This window comes from Malaclemys terrapin, chromosome 2, assembly GCF_027887155.1.
Source record: "Malaclemys terrapin pileata isolate rMalTer1 chromosome 2, rMalTer1.hap1, whole genome shotgun sequence".
Classification (NCBI taxonomy): domain Eukaryota; kingdom Metazoa; phylum Chordata; order Testudines; family Emydidae; genus Malaclemys; species Malaclemys terrapin.
This window is the reverse complement of record NC_071506.1, coordinates 205,866,525-205,888,004: the sequence shown is the minus strand read 5'-3', so window position 1 is coordinate 205,888,004 and position 21,480 is coordinate 205,866,525. Positions and strand designations below refer to the sequence as shown.

At 41.9% G+C, this 21,480-nt stretch overlaps 1 protein-coding gene across 3 annotated transcripts in view; it reads right to left on the bottom strand.

The window, feature by feature from the left end:
* ULK4 (unc-51 like kinase 4) overlaps positions 1 to 21,480 on the bottom strand; it is a 408,326-nt gene that overhangs the window by 362,757 nt on the left and 24,089 nt on the right. For 2 of the 3 annotated variants that reach the window (XM_054019573.1, XM_054019575.1), the window contains exons 7-13: positions 21,347 to 21,430; positions 13,144 to 13,219; positions 12,569 to 12,664; positions 12,152 to 12,270; positions 11,921 to 11,990; positions 10,583 to 10,682; positions 7,501 to 7,605 (exon numbers count right to left, since the gene is read on the bottom strand). In XM_054019573.1, coding sequence (XP_053875548.1) covers positions 7,501 to 7,605; positions 10,583 to 10,682; positions 11,921 to 11,990; positions 12,152 to 12,270; positions 12,569 to 12,664; positions 13,144 to 13,219; positions 21,347 to 21,430 — 650 coding nt within the window. The remainder of the gene's footprint in view (positions 1 to 7,500; positions 7,606 to 10,582; positions 10,683 to 11,920; positions 11,991 to 12,151; positions 12,271 to 12,568; positions 12,665 to 13,143; positions 13,220 to 21,346; positions 21,431 to 21,480) is intronic. The other variant, XM_054019574.1, reaches the window with a different exon arrangement.

Here is a 21,480-nt window from a genome sequence, read left to right as displayed (position 1 = left end):
TGAGGTCCAATTGGCTGAGTCCCAAAGCAGCTGATTGGCCACTGGCTCTGCTTAAGTTAGCAGCAGCACCAGGAAGCTGTCCCAACAACTGGGCTCCACTCCCCTTTGGATCATGCCTTGTGTTTCGTGCTTGCTCCTTGATCGTCTGGCTTTCTGACCCAGCTTAATTGCTAACATCTGATTTATGGTTCCTGACCTCCAATTTGTCTCCCACCTCTGACTCCCTGGTATCCTGACCTAGCCTGACTCTGGTTCCAGATTCGTGGTTCTGATCTCCAGTTTGTCTCCTGCTTCTGACCTCCCAGTATCCCAACTCAGCTGTTTCTTGACTCTTGCCTCATGACTGTGGACTCTGGCTTTAGTAGGTCTGGCAGCCCACAACCCACACATGACAGCTTGTTCAGACCACTATAACCCTGTGGGACTGAGCTCAGTGCAAGAAGGATGGACCCAGCAGCACAACCACAGTCACCAGAAGTATCAGACTCGCCCAACGTGGCTAATCAAACACTGCAGGCTTAAGTTGCACAGCTGACCTCGGACAACCAGCAGCTGCAGGAGCAAGCAAGGCAAATCAGCACCAAGAACACTGCAAATACAGCCTGCTGCACCTTCCCCCAAACAGGGGGCCTGTGATATCTTGGCCTGAACAGTCTGGTAGTTCCAGGGTTTAATGAACCAATGCCATCTTCTGTTTCTGATGTGTCCTCAGACCTAAGCCTCTGACCCAGCCAAGGTGGCCTTGGTACTTGGCATGCTGACAGGAAGTGCATTAGATTACCCCCCTCTCCTTCTCCCCCCCTCCCCCCACTGGAAGGCCATACCCCAAGTGCTGTCAAACTGGGCCACCTTTCTCCAATTGATGTCAGGCATCTTTGATGACCTTCACCAAGCTCAAACAGGGCCAGGCTGTTCACAACTGGATAGTCCCCGCAATGTGCATGGCCTGCAATGTTTTTTAGGCTTCTCAAACTTCTACCAGAGGTTCATTTAGAATTTTTCAAAACACAAGCCAAGCCCCTTACTGCCACACTCCAGAAAAACACGCAGTTCCATTGGTCACCCAAGGCCTAGCACATATTCAAGCAGTCAAAGCTTGCCTTCACCGTAGCTCCAGTATTGGCCTAGCCAGGTGCAATGCAAGCTTTTGTTGGGGAAGCAGATGTCTTTAGTATGTCAATCAGGGCAGTCCTCTCCCAAAGGCAAATACTGCACCTCATCACGTACTACTTGAGGAAGCTCACCCACGCTGAGCAAAACTACAAAATCTTCAACAAGAGCTCCTGGCAATTAAAAATCACCTTCGAAGAGAAGCAACAGTACTTGGAAAGGGCCTACCATCAGGTTCAAGTGTTCACGGACCATAAGAACCAGCGATTCCTGCACAGGGCTAAGTCCCTAAACCAAAGACAGTTCCAGTGCCCTATTCTTCTCCTGGTTAAACTTTACCTTGACCTACTGCCCAGAAATGGCAAGGTTGACATCTTGTCCCAAAGATATGGCTCTGACCCATGAGGTCTCAGTTTGGAATCCAAATTACAGTGTATACATCTCACTGTTTCCATATCCATATCGAATCAATTCATTGGGGATGGGGGGAGGAGGAGTGCGGGGGAAGAAATCAGCCAAGTGTTTTCCTCAATAACCTCTCATTTATATTGGCCAAAATCAGAGTTCCCACTGAAGGCAGAAGCAGATTTTTAAAATTCACAATTAACATTAGGCTTGATTAACTACCAGAGATTGTAGAAAACTCTGCTAAAGTATCATGTCCTTTTATTCCCTGGTGTTTACCTGAGAGTAATATTTACCTGGCAAACTGCTCTCAAACAAATGGTGGAGCCAAAGTTGTGGTAAAAGAAATTTTTTTCCAGGAAAATGTCTCAGAGACATTGACAAAAAGTCAGGCTCTGTCATGAAAACAACAAAACAAAAACAAAACCTACTTGATCAATCATTAAATGTCACCTGCTCCTGGGCCTATCATGGTATACCACAGGACATTTTGGACTGGACTTGAGTTTAAACCAGGTTAACTAGAATCATGTTTAAAACTGGCCTTTACTGGAAAGATTCTAACACAGTTTCACTGGCCAGTGAATTCATGGATGAAATGCACTATCAACAACTTTACAAAGACAAGACAGGGACAAATGGACTCACCAGTCAAATCAAGTGTAGTTTTAAATAATGGAAAAAAATTCTTTCAAACACTATCCTTAAAAGCCAACTATTTAGATTGTTATAAGGAGGTGATAATAGGGGGACTTAAAATGGTGAAACCAAGGCCTGGTCTACACTATGACTTTAATTCGGATTTAGCAGCGTTAAATCGAATTAACCCTGCACCCGTCCACACAACTAAGCCATTTATTTCGAAATAAAGGGCTCTTTAAATCGATTTCTGTATTCCACCCTGATGAGCGGAGTAGCGCCAAAATCGATATTGTCATTTCGAATTAGGGTTCATGTGGCCGCAATTCGATGGTATTGGCCTCCGGGAGCTGTCCCACAGTGCACCATTGTGACCGCTCTGGACAGCAATCTGAACTCGGATGCACTGGCCAGGTAGACAGGAAAAGCCCCACGAACATTTGAATTTCATTTCCTGTTTGCCCCGCGTGGAGAGCACAGGTGACCACAGATAGCTCAGCTCATCAGCACAGGTAACCATGCAGGCCAATAATCGAAAAAGAGCACCAGCATGGACCGTACGGGAGGTACTGGATCTGATCGCTATATGGGGAGAGGATTCAGTGCTAGCAGAACTTCGTTCGAAAAGACGAAATGCCAAAACTTTTGAAAAAATCTCCAAGGGCATGATGGAGAGAGGCCACAATAGGGACTCAGATCAGTGCCGCATGAAAGTCAAGGAGCTCAGACAAGCCTATTAAAAAACGAAGGAGGCAAACGGTTGCTCCGGGTCAGAGCCACCGACATGCCGCTTCTACGCCGAGCTGCATGCAGTTCTGGGGGGGGGGGCGCCCCCACTACCCCACCTCTGACTGTGGATTCCGAGGCGGGGATAATCTCATCAGCTACACCTGAGGATTCTGCGGACGGGGAAGAGGAGGAGGAGGATGAGGACGAGCTTGCAGAGAGCACCCAGCACTCCGTTCTCCCCAACAACCAGGATCTTTTTCTCAGCCTGACTGAAGTACCCTCCCAACCCAATATCCAAGATCATGACCCCATGGGAAGGGACCTCAGGTGAGTTTACCTTTTAAAATATAAAACTTGCTTTTAAAACAAGCGTTTTTTAATGATTACTTTGCCCTGAGGACTTGGGATGCATTCGCGGCCAGTACAGCTACTGGAAAAGTCTGTTAACGTGTCTGGGGATGGAGCGGAAATCCTCCAGGGACATCTCCATGAAGCTCTCCTGGAGGTACTCCAAAAGCCTTGCCAGAAGGTTTCTGGGCAGTGCAGCCTTATTCTGTCCTCCATGGTAGGACACTTGACCGCGCCATGCTTGCAGCAAGTAATCTGGTATCATTGCATGACAAAGCCTGGCAGCGTATGGTCCCGGTGTTTGCTGGCATTCAAGCAACATCCGTTCTTTATCTCGCTGTGTAATCCTCAGGAGAGTGATATTGCTCATGGTAACCTGGTTGAAATATGGGAATTTAATTAAGGGGACAGAGGTGGCCGTTCCTACTGGGCTGTTTGCCTGTGACTGAAAAGAAATCCTTCCCTGCAGTTAGCCAAGTGCGGGGGGGGGGGGGGGGGGGGGGGGGGAATTGGCCCTGAGCTTTTCGCGTTTGGCTAGCAGGGATCTTCTCTGTTACCAGCCACGCGGTGGGGGGAGGGGTACAGCGATCATCCCAGATAATTCATGGCGGGGGGGGGGGGTTACTTTGGTTTCTGCAGGGATCTTCCCTGATACCAGCCACGCGGTGGGGGGAGCGATAAAGCGATCATCCAGAGAATTGGATGGCGGGGGGGGTTAGTTTGTTTTCTGCTGCTGAAGGTTAACAGGAAAACCGCAGCAGTCAACGGGCTTTGCTTGGTATGTGGGAAAGGAGGGCGCAGAAGCCGAAAGACAATGGCTTACAATGGCAGCATGCAACCTGAATTCTGTTGCCCGGACCTGCGTCTGTGATCTCTAACACCAAAGCCACAAGCACTCAATATTAAGATGGAAAATGCGACCTTGTACTGAAATCTCATGTGCTATGTAATGTGAATAGTGTTGTTCACCATGAAAGAGTATAAGCATTGTTCTGTAAAATGTATCATTTTAAAAACTTCTCTCCTTTTTTTCAACCCTCCCTCCAGCAGCTGCAAATTTTTCAAGCCTCCCTCCTCCGTCCCGAAGGCTATCTCAGATAAGGCGACGGAGAAAGAGGACGCGAGACGAGATGTTCACGGAAATAATGGAATGCACCCGCAGTGAAAGAGCTCATTTGAATGAGTGGAAGGACACGGTATCTAAATTTAGGAAAGATGCCAGTGAACGTGAGGTCATGAGGGACGCTCGAGATGAGAGGTGGCAGGCTGCAACGCTGGGGCTGCTGCGTGATCAAACGGACATGCTCCGGCGTCTGGTGGAGCTTCAGGAATGGCAGCAGGATAACAGACTGCCGCTGCAGCCGCTGTATAACCTCCCTCCCCCCTCACCATGTTCCATATCCTCCTCACCCAGACGTGTAAGAACACGGGGGGGGAGGGGAGAGGCTCCGTTCACCCTCCCACTCCACCCCAGTGGACAGCCCAACCAAAAGGCTGTCATTATATTGAATTTTTTCAGTGGCCTTTTACTTCTCTATTATCCTCCTCCCAAACCTCACCCAGATTACCTTGTTGGTTCTCTCCCTATGTTTATAATCAATTAATAAAGAATACATGATTTTTAAACGATAGTGACTTTATTTCCTTTGAAAGCAAGCTGGGGGAAGCGGGAGGGTGGGTTCCTTACAGAGAATGAGTCAATAAAGGGGGCGGGTTTTCATGAAGGAGAAACAAACAGAAATTTCACACTGTAGCCTGACCAGTCATGAAAGTGGTTTTCAAAGCTTCTCTGATGCACAGCACTTCCTGGTGTGCTCTTCTAATTGCCCTGGTGTCTGGCTGCGCGTAATCAGCAGCCAGGCGATTTGCCTCAGCCTCCCACCCCGCCATAAAGGTCTCCCCGTTACTTTCACAGAGATTGTGGAGCACACAGCAAGCAGAAATAACAATGGGGAGATTGGTTTGGCTGAGGTCTGAGCGAGTCAGTAACGATCGCCAGCGACCTTTTAAACGGCCAAATGCACATTCTACCACCATTTCTGCACTTGCTCAGCCTGTAGTTGAACAGCTCCTGACTCCTGTCCAGGCTGCCTGTGTATGGCTTCATGAGCCATGGTATTAAGGGTAGGCTGGGTCCCCAAGAATAACTATTGGCATTTCAACATCCCCAATGGTTATTTTCTGGTCCGGGAAGTAAGTCCCTTCCTGCAGCCGTTTAAACAGATTAGTGTTCCTGAAGACGTGAGCGTCATGAACCCTTCCCGGCCAGCCCACATTGATGTTGGAGAAACGTCCCTTGTGATCCACAAGTGCTTGCAGCACCACTGAAAAGTACCCCTTGCGGTTTATGTACTGGGTACCCTGGTGCTCCGGTGTCAAGATAGGGATATGGGTTCCATCTATCGCCCCACCACAGTTAGGGAATCCCATTGCAGCAAAGCCATCCACTATGACTTGCACATTTCCCAGAGTCACTACCTTTCGTAGCAGCACCTCAGTGATTGCTTTGGCTACTTGCATCACAGCAGCCCCCACAGTAGATTTGTCCATTCCAAATTGATTCCCGACTGACCGGTAGCTGTCTGGTGTTGCAAGCTTCCACAGGGCTATCACCACTCGCTTCTCAACTGTGAGGGCTGCTCTCATCTTGGTATTCTGGCGCTTCAGGGCAGGGGAAAGCAAGCCACAAAGTTCGAAGCAAGTGCCCTTATGCATGCGAAAGTTTCGCAGCCACTGGGAATCGTGCCACACCTGCAACACTATGCGGTCCCACCAGTCTGTGCTTGTTTCCCGGACCCAGAATCGGCGTTCCATGGCTATAACCTGCCCCATTAGCAGCATGATTTCCAAAGCACCGGGTCCCGCGGTTTGATAGAATTCCATGTCCATATCCTCATCACTCTCGCTGCCGTAGCCTACTCCTCGCCGCCTGGTTTTGCAGGTTCTGGTTCAGCATAAACTGCACGATAACGCGCGAGGTGTTTACAATGTTCATGACTGCTGTCTTGAGCTGAGCGGGCTCCATGCTTGCCATGGTATGGCGTCTGCACTATTCACCCAGGAAAAAGGCGCAAAACGGTTGTCTGCCATTGCTTCCCTGGAGAGGGGGGATATACCCAGAACTACCCGCGACAATGTTTTTGGCCCCATCAGGCATTGTGATCTCAGCCCAGAATTCCAATGGGTGGAGGAGACTGCGGGAACTCTGGGATAGCTACCCACAGTGCAGTGCTCCAGAAATCAACGCTAGCCCCGGTACATGGACACACACCACCGATTTAATGTGCTTAGTGTGGCCGCATACATTCGACTTTATACAATCTGTTTCCAAAATTCAAATTATATAAATTTGGATTAATCCCGTAGTGTGGACATACCCCAAGGAACAGAAACTATTAAAAACAAAGGGGTTTTGTTTATTTTTCAGTTTAAAGCATAGATCTTTTTAGTAAGTACAGACTGTAAGCAATAGCCTTTCCACAGTTAGAAAGGCAGCTGCCTCCGGTACAAAATATTTCAGTCCAAACACCTGCAATTAATTAAAGTTGTTTAAAATAACGATTTTTTTTGTACATAGAAGCCATCACACCATTCAGCACAAGTGGTAGTCTCTGCTCAAGACTCTCTGTACTAGAAGAGAAGGAGTTTTCCAGATCAGGTGCCATAGCAGAGAATTGTGAACATTTGTCCAGTGTTGCCTACAATTTTAGTCTCTCGTTTTCAGAAATATTCAATTCATATTTTTTAGAAAAATTAATCATATGTCTAAACCCTGCCAATTTTTCTGCACCCTGCAAACATCACGCAACAGAAGTCCATGTGAAAATCTAAATCCTAGTGTAAAAGGATTAGTATCCAGTGAGAAGACATCTAAATCTACAAAGTTTCATTTTAATAAGCATACCTTTAAATAAATATCTGTCGAGACTAGATATTACTGGCGTTTAATAAGTGAAGGCAAGATATCAAAAGGTAAATCTGCAAGGGCACCAAATGCAACATTTAGTATCTTCCACTAATTGTTGGAAACCCTTTCAGATTAATATTTGATCCCCAAATAAATCAGTTCTCCATACTGACTGTATAATATGGCCATACAAAAGTGCAGAAATCTTTTCAAAAGGCTTAGCAGATGACTGGGTGGAGCGGTTTATGATGAAAACAAAAAAGGAAAGGAAAAGAGTGGTCATCCTGTTTAAAGATGTATCTGTGCAATAAATTGCACAGCAAGTTCCTTAATCTATTCTTTAGTATCTTACTTTGCCATACCTTTGGATTGTCAATAATAGGGGTTACAAAAAGGTCAGATTCTGTGTAGATGAGCTCTTTCATCTTGGACTCCATGTCCTGCTGGCTTGAGTGTACATTTTTACCCTAGAACAAGAACATAAATACAGTAGTCAGGTTTGTAAGAAAAAAGTTTTCAAAATTTTTGCTGCAATATTTCTTTTAAACACTACCAAACTGCATTGTATGGATAACGCAGCAAATACTCTGTGTTTGTATTATTTGCTTTACGGGAGTGAATAGATTCCTTAACTAAGATCAGGTCCCACTGTGCTAGGCACTATACAAACATACAGTAAGAGAAAGATGCTGATCCAATAGTAATAGACAAGCCAGACAAAGGGTGCTGAGACACAAGGAGATTACGTGACTTGCCCAAGTTCTAAAAATCTTTCCAGAATCAGGGCCTTATATTCATTATCCGCACCCCAGTTACTGCAGCACATTCTATTACCATATTTTTTTTTTTTTTTTAAATTCCCACCAACCTACAGACACACTTTTCTTAAATCTTTCATGAAATAGCAGGTATTTACATGCCAATTATATGGTTTATGCATTTCTTATTACTCAGTGAACATGTTTGTATGGACAATGCCCATTACTTTGTCCAGTACATCTTTTTAATGTTCATTGGGTGGGGGAGGGGGAATGAAATTTTATTTACACACCCCACCATGTCCAATTACCAACACCACCATTTTTGAAAAATGTATTCAGGTGCTTAACTTTACACACCGTAAATAGTCCCATTCAGAGTCAATGTGTATAAATCTTTGAAGGATTAGAGCCCAAAATTTCAACAGTATTGGCCTTTTTAAAAATAAAGAAAAGAAAGTTGGGAACTTACAATCAACAGTTATATAAATGATTAGAATAATATTGTCTCTAAAATCCTATTTAAATTATATCCTTTTCTTTTATGAGACTTAGTTTTATTAATCAAACTGCATTTATGACATTTATGAGAAAATTGGAGCTATTATTCTCTCCCTAAAGTATATTTACTCAATACACTAGAAATTACCACCAACTATCAGCTATGTTTTATGATCTGTAATTAAAATAATATTAACATACTCTTTTTGAGCAGCAAAGGTTGATAAATAAAAATAAAAATACATTATTTCAGACATAGGTATGTGTTAGTTTTTTCCCCCCTCGTTTTAAAACAAACAAAAGTTAAAACTGCCACATTAAATTGAAAAAAATATAATCAGAAAATATAAGTATCAAGAATATAACAGCTTTAAAATCCCCACCTTTTACAAGTCATACAAAATGATAAAATAAGAGGAGTAGTCTTACAATTTATATATTTTGTAAGAAATATTTACATGTGAAAATTAACATTAGACATTCCAATAATAACTTTAAGAGTAAAAAGAACAGGAGTACTTGTGACACCTTAGAGACTAACAAATTTATTAGAGCATAAGCTTTCGTGGACTACAGCCCACTTCTTCGGATGCATATACTGTATATGCATCCGAAGAAGTGGGCTGTACTGCACGAAAGCTTATGCTCTAATAAATTTGTTAGTCTCTAAGGTGCCACAAGTACTCCTGTTCTTTTTGCGGATACAGACTAACACGGCTGCTACTCTGAAACCTTAAGAGTAACTCATATTTCTTTTTTCCCTACGCAATGCAGTTACTCACTAATGTGTTTAATAACTATTGTATGTTATACAAAATGACTAATATAAAGATAACACATTATACTTATATTATAAAATATTTTAGAAATTGTACATAATATAAGGTATATCAATTGTAGATCAGTAATAGATACAAAAAGATATCTTTCTGCAATATCGATAGTACATAATTAACTAAAATGTTAGTATTCTGAAATTTAAGGTGTATTGCACACACCTCTTTCAAGACAGAGGCGGGGAGTTGTTTGGGCCCTGCCCCAGCCCAGAACCTGCACCCAGCACCTGAACTCTGTCCCAGAGCCTGCACCCCCACCCCCTTCCCACACACCCTCTCCTGCCCCCAAACTCCCTCCCAGACCCTGCACCCATACTCCCTCCCAGAGCCAGCACCCCTCACCCCCTTCTGAACCCTCACCCCTTGCCACAGCCCAGAGCCTACACCCAAACTCTGTCCCAGAGCCTGCACCCCTCACCCCCTCATGTACCCCCAGAGCCTGCACCCAGCACCCAAACTCCATCCCAGATCCTGTACCTCAGGCCCCCCTCCCCCACCCAAACTCCCTCCCAGAGCCCAACCTCTCACCCCTTCTGCACCCAAACTCCCTCCCAGAGCCTGCACCCCAATTCCCTGCCCCATCCCAGGGCCTGAACCCCAGACCTCCTCCCCCCACCCAAACTCCCTCCCAGAGCCTTAGGCAGGTGGGGTGCGGGTTCTGGACACCACCAAAATTTCTATAAATCTGCCACCCCTGATTAAAGATACAGTTTATGTAGTCTGAATTTAGTTACTGTAGTAGATACATTAGTCCTCTTTCCACCGAATATGTGTTAAACCATCTTTCTATAACTCAGAACTTGAAATGTTACATTTCTTGAGAGCTGTCTCTTACAGGTCAGAGTTAACACTGTTCTTGAAATATCTACTGTTAGTTTTCATACATACATTAACTAAAAAAATCTTGCATCAGCTGTAACAATATTGAAACTTTCTTTATATTACCTTATCTTTTCTATATATTTTTTCAATGTTAGATTTTCTTTTTTTTAAATTATAACACTCCTGGTAATAATGTTTTCTAATGTTTGTGTAACATCCTACAGTAACCTTATTGCCCTTTTTATTTAATTAATGTATGTATTGGTCTGGCAATCTCTTTTATTTCTCTTAATTAAGGGGCAAGAGATGCTGAGCTCCCAAAGTTTGAGCTAGTGCAGGGGCAAGTTTGGCCTCTGGTGTAATTAACAGCAGCCCTGAGAATTGATCTTAAAATTCTGTAAATGTGTAGATTTGGGGATTTTTTGTTTTTAATTTCAAGGGGGAACGGAGTGCAAGTTGGCTTTATAATGGAATCCAGGTTGCAATCTTAACTATGGAAATATCTCTCACAATAATATACTTCTCACCTTTGTCAAGCATAAAGTTCTTTGTTCTGAATTCTGAGTTAAGGCAGCAGCAGCACTATTCATTTCTACTGCAGTGCTAGTCCTCGGAGTGGGACGAGAGCTGAAAGACATTATACAAAAATTAAAGAGTGCTGATTAGCTTTCATGGATTACAAGACATTCTGGATTATGAAACCTCTACATAATTCCCATTTGTGAGGGGAAAGTGTCATGGCTAACAGGCACAATATTTGTTCCATCAACCCAATATATACTTCCTGTTTTTAAATCCCCCATAATAGTTTGCTTTTTCCCCCCCCACCATCAACCCTCCAAACCAAAGGACGTAGTCATATTCAAATCCCATCTCCTAAATGTGACAATATCTCAAGGCGATTAACTTGCTGGATTGCAATGCACTTTATACTGTTCTCAGCTCTAAACAGCCAGCAGTCAGAATGGAAGAAGTATTGAAACTGACAAGTATTCTGATGGTTTTTGTATTAATTCTTCTCATTTTCAAAATACTGTTTGTTCATAACATTTTTACAAAGTCACCAAGAAGATTAGGAGGACACACAAGGAGAGACCAGGGTGTTGTGATAAAAACAAATTCACTGATTAACCAAGCTGGGTGTTTGGATTTTTACCCCAATGTAATCCTTGCTTTAGACAGATCTTTCTACTAGATTAGTGAATGGTGAGGGAGGCTGTTTCTGAAACAAGCAAGTTTCTGCTTCATGTGGACAGAAACTAAGCCTCTTATATCAAAAATGAATCCCTCCTGCCTTGCGGCAAATGAAAAACACACACAAAATAGGCCCTCACCAACTAAAACTCATCATTTCAGTTTTTATTTAATGGCTCCTGGGGCACATTGCACAAATAGCACACATAGAGACTGATAGCCTGTGCAGCACAACTGACAGGTCTTTGCAGACACTATTTGTTGGCCTGGCTGAAACTGCAAGTTTCAAACACTCCATCCTATTAAGAAGAAATTAAAAATTGCTTAAGTGGTAAAGAGCATTTGTGCATACATAAAGCAAGAATAGAAGTAATGAATAACAGATAAACTTAAATTTTTCTAATCCTGTTTAGCAAAACAGCCCAGAGACTACAAGATATTGCTATGAAAAACAGTAAAATAAAGCAATATTTAAATCGTGGGCTCCAACATCTCAAGGGTTTCTTTATACTAACTACCTAAACACAATTTTCCATACAGACTCATGAGCCAATCTGCTTGCGTACAAATACTGCAGTCCAGCCTGCGCTCTTTTAATTAAAAAATAACATTTAAGAAGATACTTCATACATTTTTTTCTTTTCTAATTATTGCTCTTTAGTTTGTCATACCTAAGAAGAAATATGGACTCATTTGATTCACCACCAGGTGCACTTTTAGGCTGCAACTCAGATGGATTTTCTGTTAAAAACAAAAACAAAAAAACATGGAACTCATATTCATTTAAAGATTAAGAGGAATAAAATTTATGGAACAGGTATACTGCTGGGATTACAAGGCTGATCAGATTTACAGAACACACTCATCTGAAATGAGACAATATTAGCAATACATAATCTTACCTAGTTTGAAAGATTTATTAAGTTGCTTATCTGCTCGTGAGGATGACATGTCATTTGAATTTTTATGGGTATCCAATGGGTCCTTGGTATCTCTAGATACAAACAACTCCGTCGTTTCACTGTTGTTTAATAAGACATGCTAGTTAGACACTAGTTACTTAACACATTTCAAAAAATCAATACGATAGTGTTTTTATATTTGCACTAGTGTTCGCAATAGTGATAGATAAGTTTCAAGAGACAAGATTCAAGATACATCCGTGCTACGAAAGTATTGTAACAAAATTTTTAAAACATTTTTATAAATTAAAATAAAAATACAAATAATGACCAGAAAACAGTTTTTTTAATAGTAAAAAGGATATTTCTCTACTTATATTTATTATAAAAATGTTATTTTCACTGAACATATTGTACCTTGAGCTTATGTCCCGGCTATTTGCGGAATCACCATCATATCTGTTGAAAGCATCTTTCCAGAATGGATGCTGTAACAGGTCTGTCCAGTTCAATCTTTGTAATACAATAGAATAAAGATACTGAAACAGCACTGCAATATAGTACCATGATTTAATATTCTATGAATCTCTCAGTGACTGACAAACCTGTCATTATGTAACAATGTAATCATACCATTTATAAGTCACAAGCCCAGCAAAATAGATATTTTAACTGCTTTCTTCTCCCACTTTCAAAACAAGTTTGGACTGATTTTAAATTTTATATGATTCTAAAATTGCCATCATTACCATTATCCTGGTGTGTGTGTTTGTTTAGTACTGATTATCAGAGTAATTTAATCAAAACACTCAGCAGAAATCTTTGTATGAGAACAATATTAATTAACTACAACATATTCGAAACAGACAGTTACATCTTTTTGCAGATGTAATCTGCAAAATGTCATGAATTCAGTATTGCAATAGTCATCGCTTTTCGGAAGAGGAGAAGACATAATATGTGATTAATTGTCCTGGATTAGACCGCTTTACCTCTTTTGAGGATCCTTTTGAAGCAAACCATCCAGCAAACTAAGGAAGTGTGAAGAAGGTTTGGGGAGAGCAGAACCTGTAAACAGAAAAACTTCAAATAATAAAATGAATTTAGCCTAAAACTAGAATGATTACATGAATAATAGAAGAAATATAGAGTTCATATATAGGTCCTGTTCCTGCTAGTCACTAAAGACAAGGGATATACAGGGGTACAGTGGTCTGTCTACTTGTATATGATAACACAACCAGAACCTAAGACAGCACATGCAACAGAAGCTTCCAGTAACTAAGCAGCAGTAATTTTAAAAGTTTCTAAAAGGAAATATTCACATTGGGACGATTCTCATACAGTATAAAAGAAATAGTTACTCGCCCTGTGCAGTAAATGTAGTTCCTCTAGATGTGTCCCTCTATGGGTGCCCCACCTTAGGTGCATTTGCACCCCCTGTGTGTTTGATTGGAAATTTCTCATGGCAGTGTCCGTTTAGCCCATGCATGTATGCTAGTCAGCCTCGTGCCATTGTTATATAACATGGCATGGATGGACCACCCTCAGTTCCTTCTCTACAGCAAAGCCCTATAGCAGAGAAGGTGGAGTGCGGGTAATGGAGCATCCATAGAGACCACATCTTGAAGAACTGCAGTTACTGCACAGGGTGAGAAACCATTTATTATTATTCTTTGAGTAGTATACCTATGGGTGCGCCACTCAAAGGGGGGCTACTCAATAACCACTTAAAGGAGGAGGAGGGGGCTTTGGAGTCGAGTCCAGTATGGGAGAAAGTACTTCTGATACGGTGTTTGACTCCGCTGTAGAGTCACAAGTTATTGCACAGTGTTCAGCGAACGTATGTATAGAAGCTCAAGTAGCAGCTTTACATATTTCAGTAATGGACACCTTTTTGAGAAATGCCATACAAGTGGAAATGAATTTCATACAGTGAGTTCGTATGTCCGAAAGTGTTTGAATATTATGCGATTTGTAGCAATTAATTCAATCAGATATCCACTTGGAAAGTCTTTGATTAGAGATTGCAGATCCATTGAGCTATCTGTGAGTGAGACAAACAATTTGGGGTCTTTCTGAAGGGTTTAGAGTTCTATCCTGACAGAAGGCCAGGGCTCTCTTGACATCAAGGGTGTGCAACAATGCCTCTTGTTTATCTAGGTGAGGTTTAGGGTGGAAGACTGGCAGGTGAATAGACTGATTAATACGGAATTCAGAGGAGACTGTTACCCACAGTTTTCAGAACCCAAAGCAGAGGTAATTTAACTGTTTCTCTCCAGAACATGTCAGGAATAAATCATTGGGGACACAGTTCCTTCCTCTGTCTGATAAATGATTGGTAGAAACAAGAGTGCTTTTACATAAAACTACTCTTTTATTAGGTCTCAAGCGCGCGCACACACACACGCGCACACACACACACACACTAGCAGTAGGTTCAGAACACCCCAAACATTTATATAGACTGAGATGGGTTCGAAATGATTAGCAACCAGGCTGGGGGCCCTCCTTCCGTCCAGCTGCTGGGAAGTTTAGGTGTCAGCTCCTTGCCTAAAGAAAAGTTTCCTCAGACTGCTCCGAAGCATGCTTTCTAAGTAACTCTATAGATTTTCTCCGGACAAAGCACATAGGCTGTTATGAGTTATTTCCATCGCAACAGCCAACAACAATTCATTATTATCCACATCATCAAAGCAGCTTCAGGAAAAAAAAAGAAAAAAACATCTTACGAACAGATAACCAGAATCAAGGTCAGTTTTCCACACTCCCCACCACCACCACCACCACCGAATCTGTCCTTTTCACTTTATATATCCCAGTCAGTAAAACTGCAGCTTGCAGCTTTTTGTCTGCCTAAGCAAGGCCAGATTTTTCTCCTGACTTTATGGTGTCCTCGATTCTAGCTGCCGGGGAGGGGGAGGGGAGGGAGAGGCTAAGTGCACAAGATGACTGCAGATTATATCAAATCCAGGTTTCTCACAACAATGTTAGGTAGAAATTTGACCTTATCCTTAAAAAATACTGTGAAAGGAGGGCATGCCATACAGGCTCTAATTTCCCCAACCTGTCTTGCTGACATGATGGCTATCAGGAATGCCATTTTCACTGATAAATGGAGAAACAAGCAGGTAGCCATCAGTTTAAATGGTGGTCTTGTAAGGCATTTAAGAACTAGATTGAGTTCCCAAACCGGAGTATGATGCTTAACTGACAGAAAGAGATTTCCGAGCCCCCTTAGGAACCTCACTGTCGTTGGGTGAGCAAAACAGGAAGGAATAAAGGGTGGGAATAACGCTCTGCTGGAGAATATAAAGCCATGATGGACTCCAATGGAGCTCAGCGATAGCCCTAAACTTTTTAGAGTTAGGACACAGTCTATTAGGACACGCAGCAATGAGGTTGTCAGTGGAATACGTCTGAGGTCACACCAATAGACAAGTCTTGTCCATTTTTAAGAGTATGGGTAGAAGATCGTTTTCTGGTGTGTAATACTATTATTCTTACCTCCTCAAGGCAGGTTGTCTCTAATCCCATGAACCATTAATCAACCATGCTTTGAGATTAAGAACTTTGAGGTTGGGATGTAGGATCTTTCTGCCTTCCTGGAAGAGGAGAAGAAGACTGGCCTGCAGAGTGATCAGTGAGCAAACAGCCAGCAGTTTTATGTAAGGAAACCATGTGTGTCAGGGCCAGCTCAGAAATATTAGGATGACTCTGGCTTTGTCTTCTTTTATTTTCAGTAGAACTTTGGCTATTAGAGGAGTCAGTGGGAATGCATAGAGGTGATCAGATGACCAATGAAGGTGAAAGGCAACCCCAGGGATTGGTGACCGAGCCTGCCTTTGGAGCAAAACTGGGCACATTTCTTGTTTATCACTGTGGCGAACAAGTCTATCTGGGGCGTGCCCCATTGCCAGAATATGTGGTAGAACATGCTGAAATGTATTTTCCCACTCGTAATCTTAGAAGAAGTGCCTGCTAAATGTATCTGTGATCACATTCTGAACCCCTGGAAGACAACGACTTGATTGCGTATGCACAGGTTACAAAGTTTGACAGCCTCTGCACAGAGGGAGGGGGATCTTGCTCCTCCCTGCCAGTTGATATAAAACAAAGATTTGGGGGCTGTGCTGAATTGTATTGCTATGTCAGAAAGGGCCACAAATCTGTGCAGTGCTTTGGCTCTTGCTGTTACTAAATGGAGATGAGCTCCTATGAATTCCAAGTTTTGTATATGGGTCAGAGTGAATTTTTGAATGTTCAATTGTAGGCCCAATTTGAGGAAGAGATCTATGGCTTCAAAAGTTACCCATGAAGTGACCCTTCAGCAGCCAATCATCCAGGTAAGAGGCCACTAAAATACTTTTCCTGCGGAGCTGAGCCACTACTACTGACATGACCTTCAGAAAGACCCTCGGGGCAGATCACAGGCCAAAAAGGAGCATCCTGTACTGAAAGTTGTCCTGGCCAATAGTAACACATAGGAATCATTTGTGAGATGGGTGGATCGCAATGTGGAAATATGCATCCAGAAAGTCAAGGGCTGAGAAACAATTCCTTTGATCTAGTGACAGAATTATCATCTGCAAATGTCACCATTTTGAATTTTGGTGCTTTCACATAAGTGTTGAATAACCTCAAATCTAGGATGGGTCTCTAACTGCCATTCTTTTTTTGGTACCAGGAAGTACCTTAAATAAAATCCCTTTCCTCTGTGCTGCATGAGAACTGGTTCTATAACACCCAAGTATAGAAGAGAGTCCATTTCTACACGAAGCAAGCTCTCATGAGAGGAGTCCCTAAAGAGGCATTGGGCAGGGGGGTTGATTGGTGGAAGGGTCGTAAAGTGGATGGAGTACTCTGGGAAGATGACCTCCAAAACCCACTTGTTTGTGGAGATAGACTCTGAAACCTGCCTGAAGTGGTAAAAGGTGGTCGCTGAAGGGAGGAAAACTGCTGAATTGGTGCAGCTGGTAAGGATGAGGATGGTCATTCAAGACCTCAATCAGCCCATCAAAATTGCTGCTTGGAGCTGGAAGGGTACAAGGTCAAAGGCTGAGAGGTGGATGGTTTCAGTCTCTGGAATTTTAGTCTCTTTTGATGTGGTTCATACAACCTCTAGGAGGTTGGGAATTGCACAGGATGGGATCTCTGAGCCATCTGTGTCTTGCTAAACCTTCTCTATACACCTGCCTATAAGAGAACGCAAACTAACCCTGGAGTCCTTTAACCTGCTCAGAGATTCATCTATACTATCTGCAAACAGTTTAGACCCACTGAAAGGGAAGTCTTCCACTGTATTCTGGACTTCTTTTGGAAATCTGGAGCCAGAAGTCCCTCTCACAATTACCACCATAGAGATTGAATGGGTAGCAGTATCAGCAGCACAGAGTAAGGCTTGTAGTTAAGTTCTGGAAGGCAGCTGGCCGTCCACAATAAATTGCCTGGAATTGCTCTCTACACATTGCCAGTAAGCGGTCAACAGAAGATTTCAGCTTGGTGCAATTTATATGATATTTCACCATTAATGTCTAGTACTTGGCAATTCTAAATTGTAAGGAGACTAATTAATAAGATTTTCTACCAAGTAGGTCTAAATGCTTCTGATCTTTGTCATAAGCATAGATTTAGTGTGGTGCTGCCTTCCCCATTTGTTAACTGTATCGACCACAAAGAATTAGGAGAGCAATGAGAAAATAAAAACCTCAAGTGTTTTGCTAGAAAGTAATATTTCTTATCTGCGCTCTTGCATGTAGGTGAAATAGTAGATGAGGTGTGTCCAGAAGGGCCACGTTGATGGGCAAGGCTACGCGGGCAAATGAGACTGTCTGAAAGATGTCAAGCAGCTTATGATTCTTTAGCCTCAAGAGGGATCTGCAAGGAGTCAGCAATTTTCTTGACCAGATCCTGAAACTGCTTAAAATCATTCTCCAAGGATGGAGGACAAGGCATAACTGCTTCATTCGGAGATGAAGAGGAGATGTTGGTCGGAAGAGAGACCTCCTTCATCAATTCCATCTTTCTGCTCCTCAAAGGTTTCTTCTTGAGGATCAGGTCACCTAGTGAGGTCAGCAGATGAAGGCTGCCTATCTCTGAGCAACAAAGAACTGGGCACCTCAGCCAGGTCTTGGGGAAAAACAAAACTCCTGAGGTAACAAGCATGCTGTTGGTACCGAGTCCGTGGTTTGCAGAGAGGTACTGTGAATCTTGTCTGATACAAGAGAAATGCAGTAGGAACCCAAGCAGGCTTCTTTGATAACAAGGAAGCAGAGGAAGAGCTATTCTTGCCACCTTGGTCTGCCGATGGTCCCAACGATCCCTCCACACCCGAGGTTTTGCCATCTTTCGGCTAACAATGGCCTTGGTACCTGAGGAACCAGCAGCCTCAAAGGTACCAGATTGGAGAGCAGAACATGCTGACCTGGTTGAAGACTCCAACAACCTCGTCTTTTTTGAGGTCGATTCCCTACCTGGTGAACTCAGGGCATGATCTTTGGAAGACTTATGAGAGGTCTTCCTCTTAGATGCCCTCGAGGAGCATGGCTTAGAAATAGTGGAGGCAGCAGACTTGCTTGGAGACTGGTGTACAGGAGGGGTCCCTTGGCCTGGGTCAGAAGATGGATGCAGCGAGATCACTGTAATGAGGAGATCTCCCTTTTTTTTCTGGCTCTAGATTTCAATGTCAGACAGAAGTTACCCTTCTGGGAATGTGCGATTCCCTGAGACAAACAATGCACTGGGAGTACCCATCACTTACCAAGATTGCCTCCTGGCACGACAGACATTTGAAACTAGGAGAACCAGGTATAACTTCCCAGTGAACAAGAACTACCTTATCTACTCACTAACATCTATCTATTTAATATATGAGAAGTTTTTCTTCTTATAATTTTTTTTAAACTAAGAAGCTAAAGCTACTACTGCTTACTAACTACCGGTAATTACGCTAATACTAAGACCTACTAGAAGTGAAGCACTAGAATAAAAACTGGGGCACAGCTGAAGTAATCTCAACAGGGACAACTGCCAGAGCTCCATCTCAGGCTGAGGCAGTTGCGAAGCAACTGAGGGTGATTTGCCTGTGCACTGCTACGTAGCACTCACAGGATATGTCACAAACTAGCATGCATGCACAGGCCGAACGCACATTGCTATGAAAAGTCTCCAATCAATAGCACAGGGGATGCAAGTGCAAACATAGGACACTACTCAAAGAAGAATAACCCATTATTTATAGAACAAAGGACTAAACTGTATGCTATATACAATTAGTTTTAATTAACCATGCCTTAAAATTAATTTTAAAAATAAATTCAGAAACACTGAATGAATCCAAAGTCCTAAATAGGACCTTTTTGCATTTTAAAGGATGCTTAAGAAGAAAAATTCTGCCCTCAAAATAACTCTCTCTGAATCCAATTAAAATTGTGCACAGGTGCACAAGGGTAGAATTTCATCCTTCAAGGAATTCTTTCCCAAAATCTAGAGTTGATCATATCTGATAATTGACCAGGTGTTTCAATTCCCTGTACCACAGAGGGATTTCATGTATTGAATTTAAAAACACATTCATATACAGGATCATATTCTGAGCTCCTACGATGAACAGAAATCCCGTTGAATCCACTGAAAATTGTACACGTAGATGAAGGGCAGGATGGCCCATAGTATATAAATTATTCAAAATAAATGATTTGTCCTGAGAAAGACTACACCTAATTTTACAATTAATGTTTATTTTATCAAATGAGACCTAAAACACAAATTCTAAGTGACTCATGAGTACAGTTCCATATGCAATATTCTAGCACCATACAATGATAGGACAGCAACTGTACAAAATTTTGCTACAGCATGGAGCCCTAAGGGCTCAGATAAGTCCGTTTTTACACTGTTGTGTGTGTTGTTTCAAAGTATGTTCTTTACTGTGTAGTCTCTGGGTATAAGTGCCTTTAGGCTAAGGGAAATATTCAGTACTTACTGCTGCAGTAGACAGAATTCAGAGATTTTATTTGCAGTTCACATTTAATTAGGGTTGCCAGTTTTGGCTGGCCATATTCCTGGAAGTTTCATTTCATGACATAATCTTTAATTAAAAATTAATCTTGAATTCCTAGAGACTCCAAGACAATCTTAGAGGGTTAGCAACTCTACGTTTAATACACATACAGTGGACGGAAGAGGAATGTGTAGCAGGCAAGAGATCAAGCAGCTCCAAATCCACTTTAAATTGTCTGCATCATTCACCACTTTCCCAAGATCATTTTCATACCTCAGGTTAACAGGCACAACTCTCACTGATTCAACTAGTCACTACAGAATACCAGATTAGTATACTCAGTTTGCAAACTAAATGAATGCTAAAATCAGTGCAAATTACACTGCTTTGCCACTTGTACCCACCTACATCCATTTGCTGATCAAGTTACATCTGCTATGTTATTTAAATTACAATTTATGTCCACTGTTTCAACCCTGTATTTTTACTTTGAAACCACACTTCTTCACACACAAAGGCATTTGAGAACAAGTTCATAGCAAGTTTTAGAAATTTTACTAAACCGTTTTTTGCATCAGAGCAAAAAAATTCTGAATTCCTTCATTAACTTGACAAAAAATGCTGCTTCGTCTTGCTTTGAGAACTCAATGTAGTCAATGTAATTTAAAAATAAAATGCTGTTTGGTGTGAAAAACAAGTATCAGAAATTTAAACCTAAAAGAATTATTCTTCATTAAATTAGAGCCATCTGAAAATAGTGGCTTATAAAGAAAGTGCCTACTCAACTAACATGATACTATTGCAACAGGATTCTATAATGTCAAGTTAGTAAAGTAATGGCTTAATATGAAATGTAGCAACATATTTCCCTCTAGAAAATTGCTTTTATTCTTAATATTTAACTTTATATGAAGTATCCATTTGCCCAGTGGGCAATAAACCAAAAGAACAGAACAGTTAAACTCCAAAATGAGACTAGCTCTAATATTCAGTTTTAGGGATAGAAATTTCTAATAATTCTGCTAATAAAAGTTTAATTTAATGAGAAAATACACTTCTGCAATAAAGAATTTTAAGCAGAATATTCTTTGCAAACCAAAATATTATCAACATAAGAAACATAACAAACAAAACTGACTACTACATTCTAAGCTTTACTCTAGTTTGACTCATTTAACTATAAAAAACCTTACCTTTAGGTTTAGGTGGCAAAGGATTTTCATATAAAATCTGTTCAATTAATTCAGAAAAGCTTTCAGAGAAGAATGGAGGTCTTCCTATAAGTATAAGTAGATTCACTTAATTCTATCGAACTTGATTAAACTGC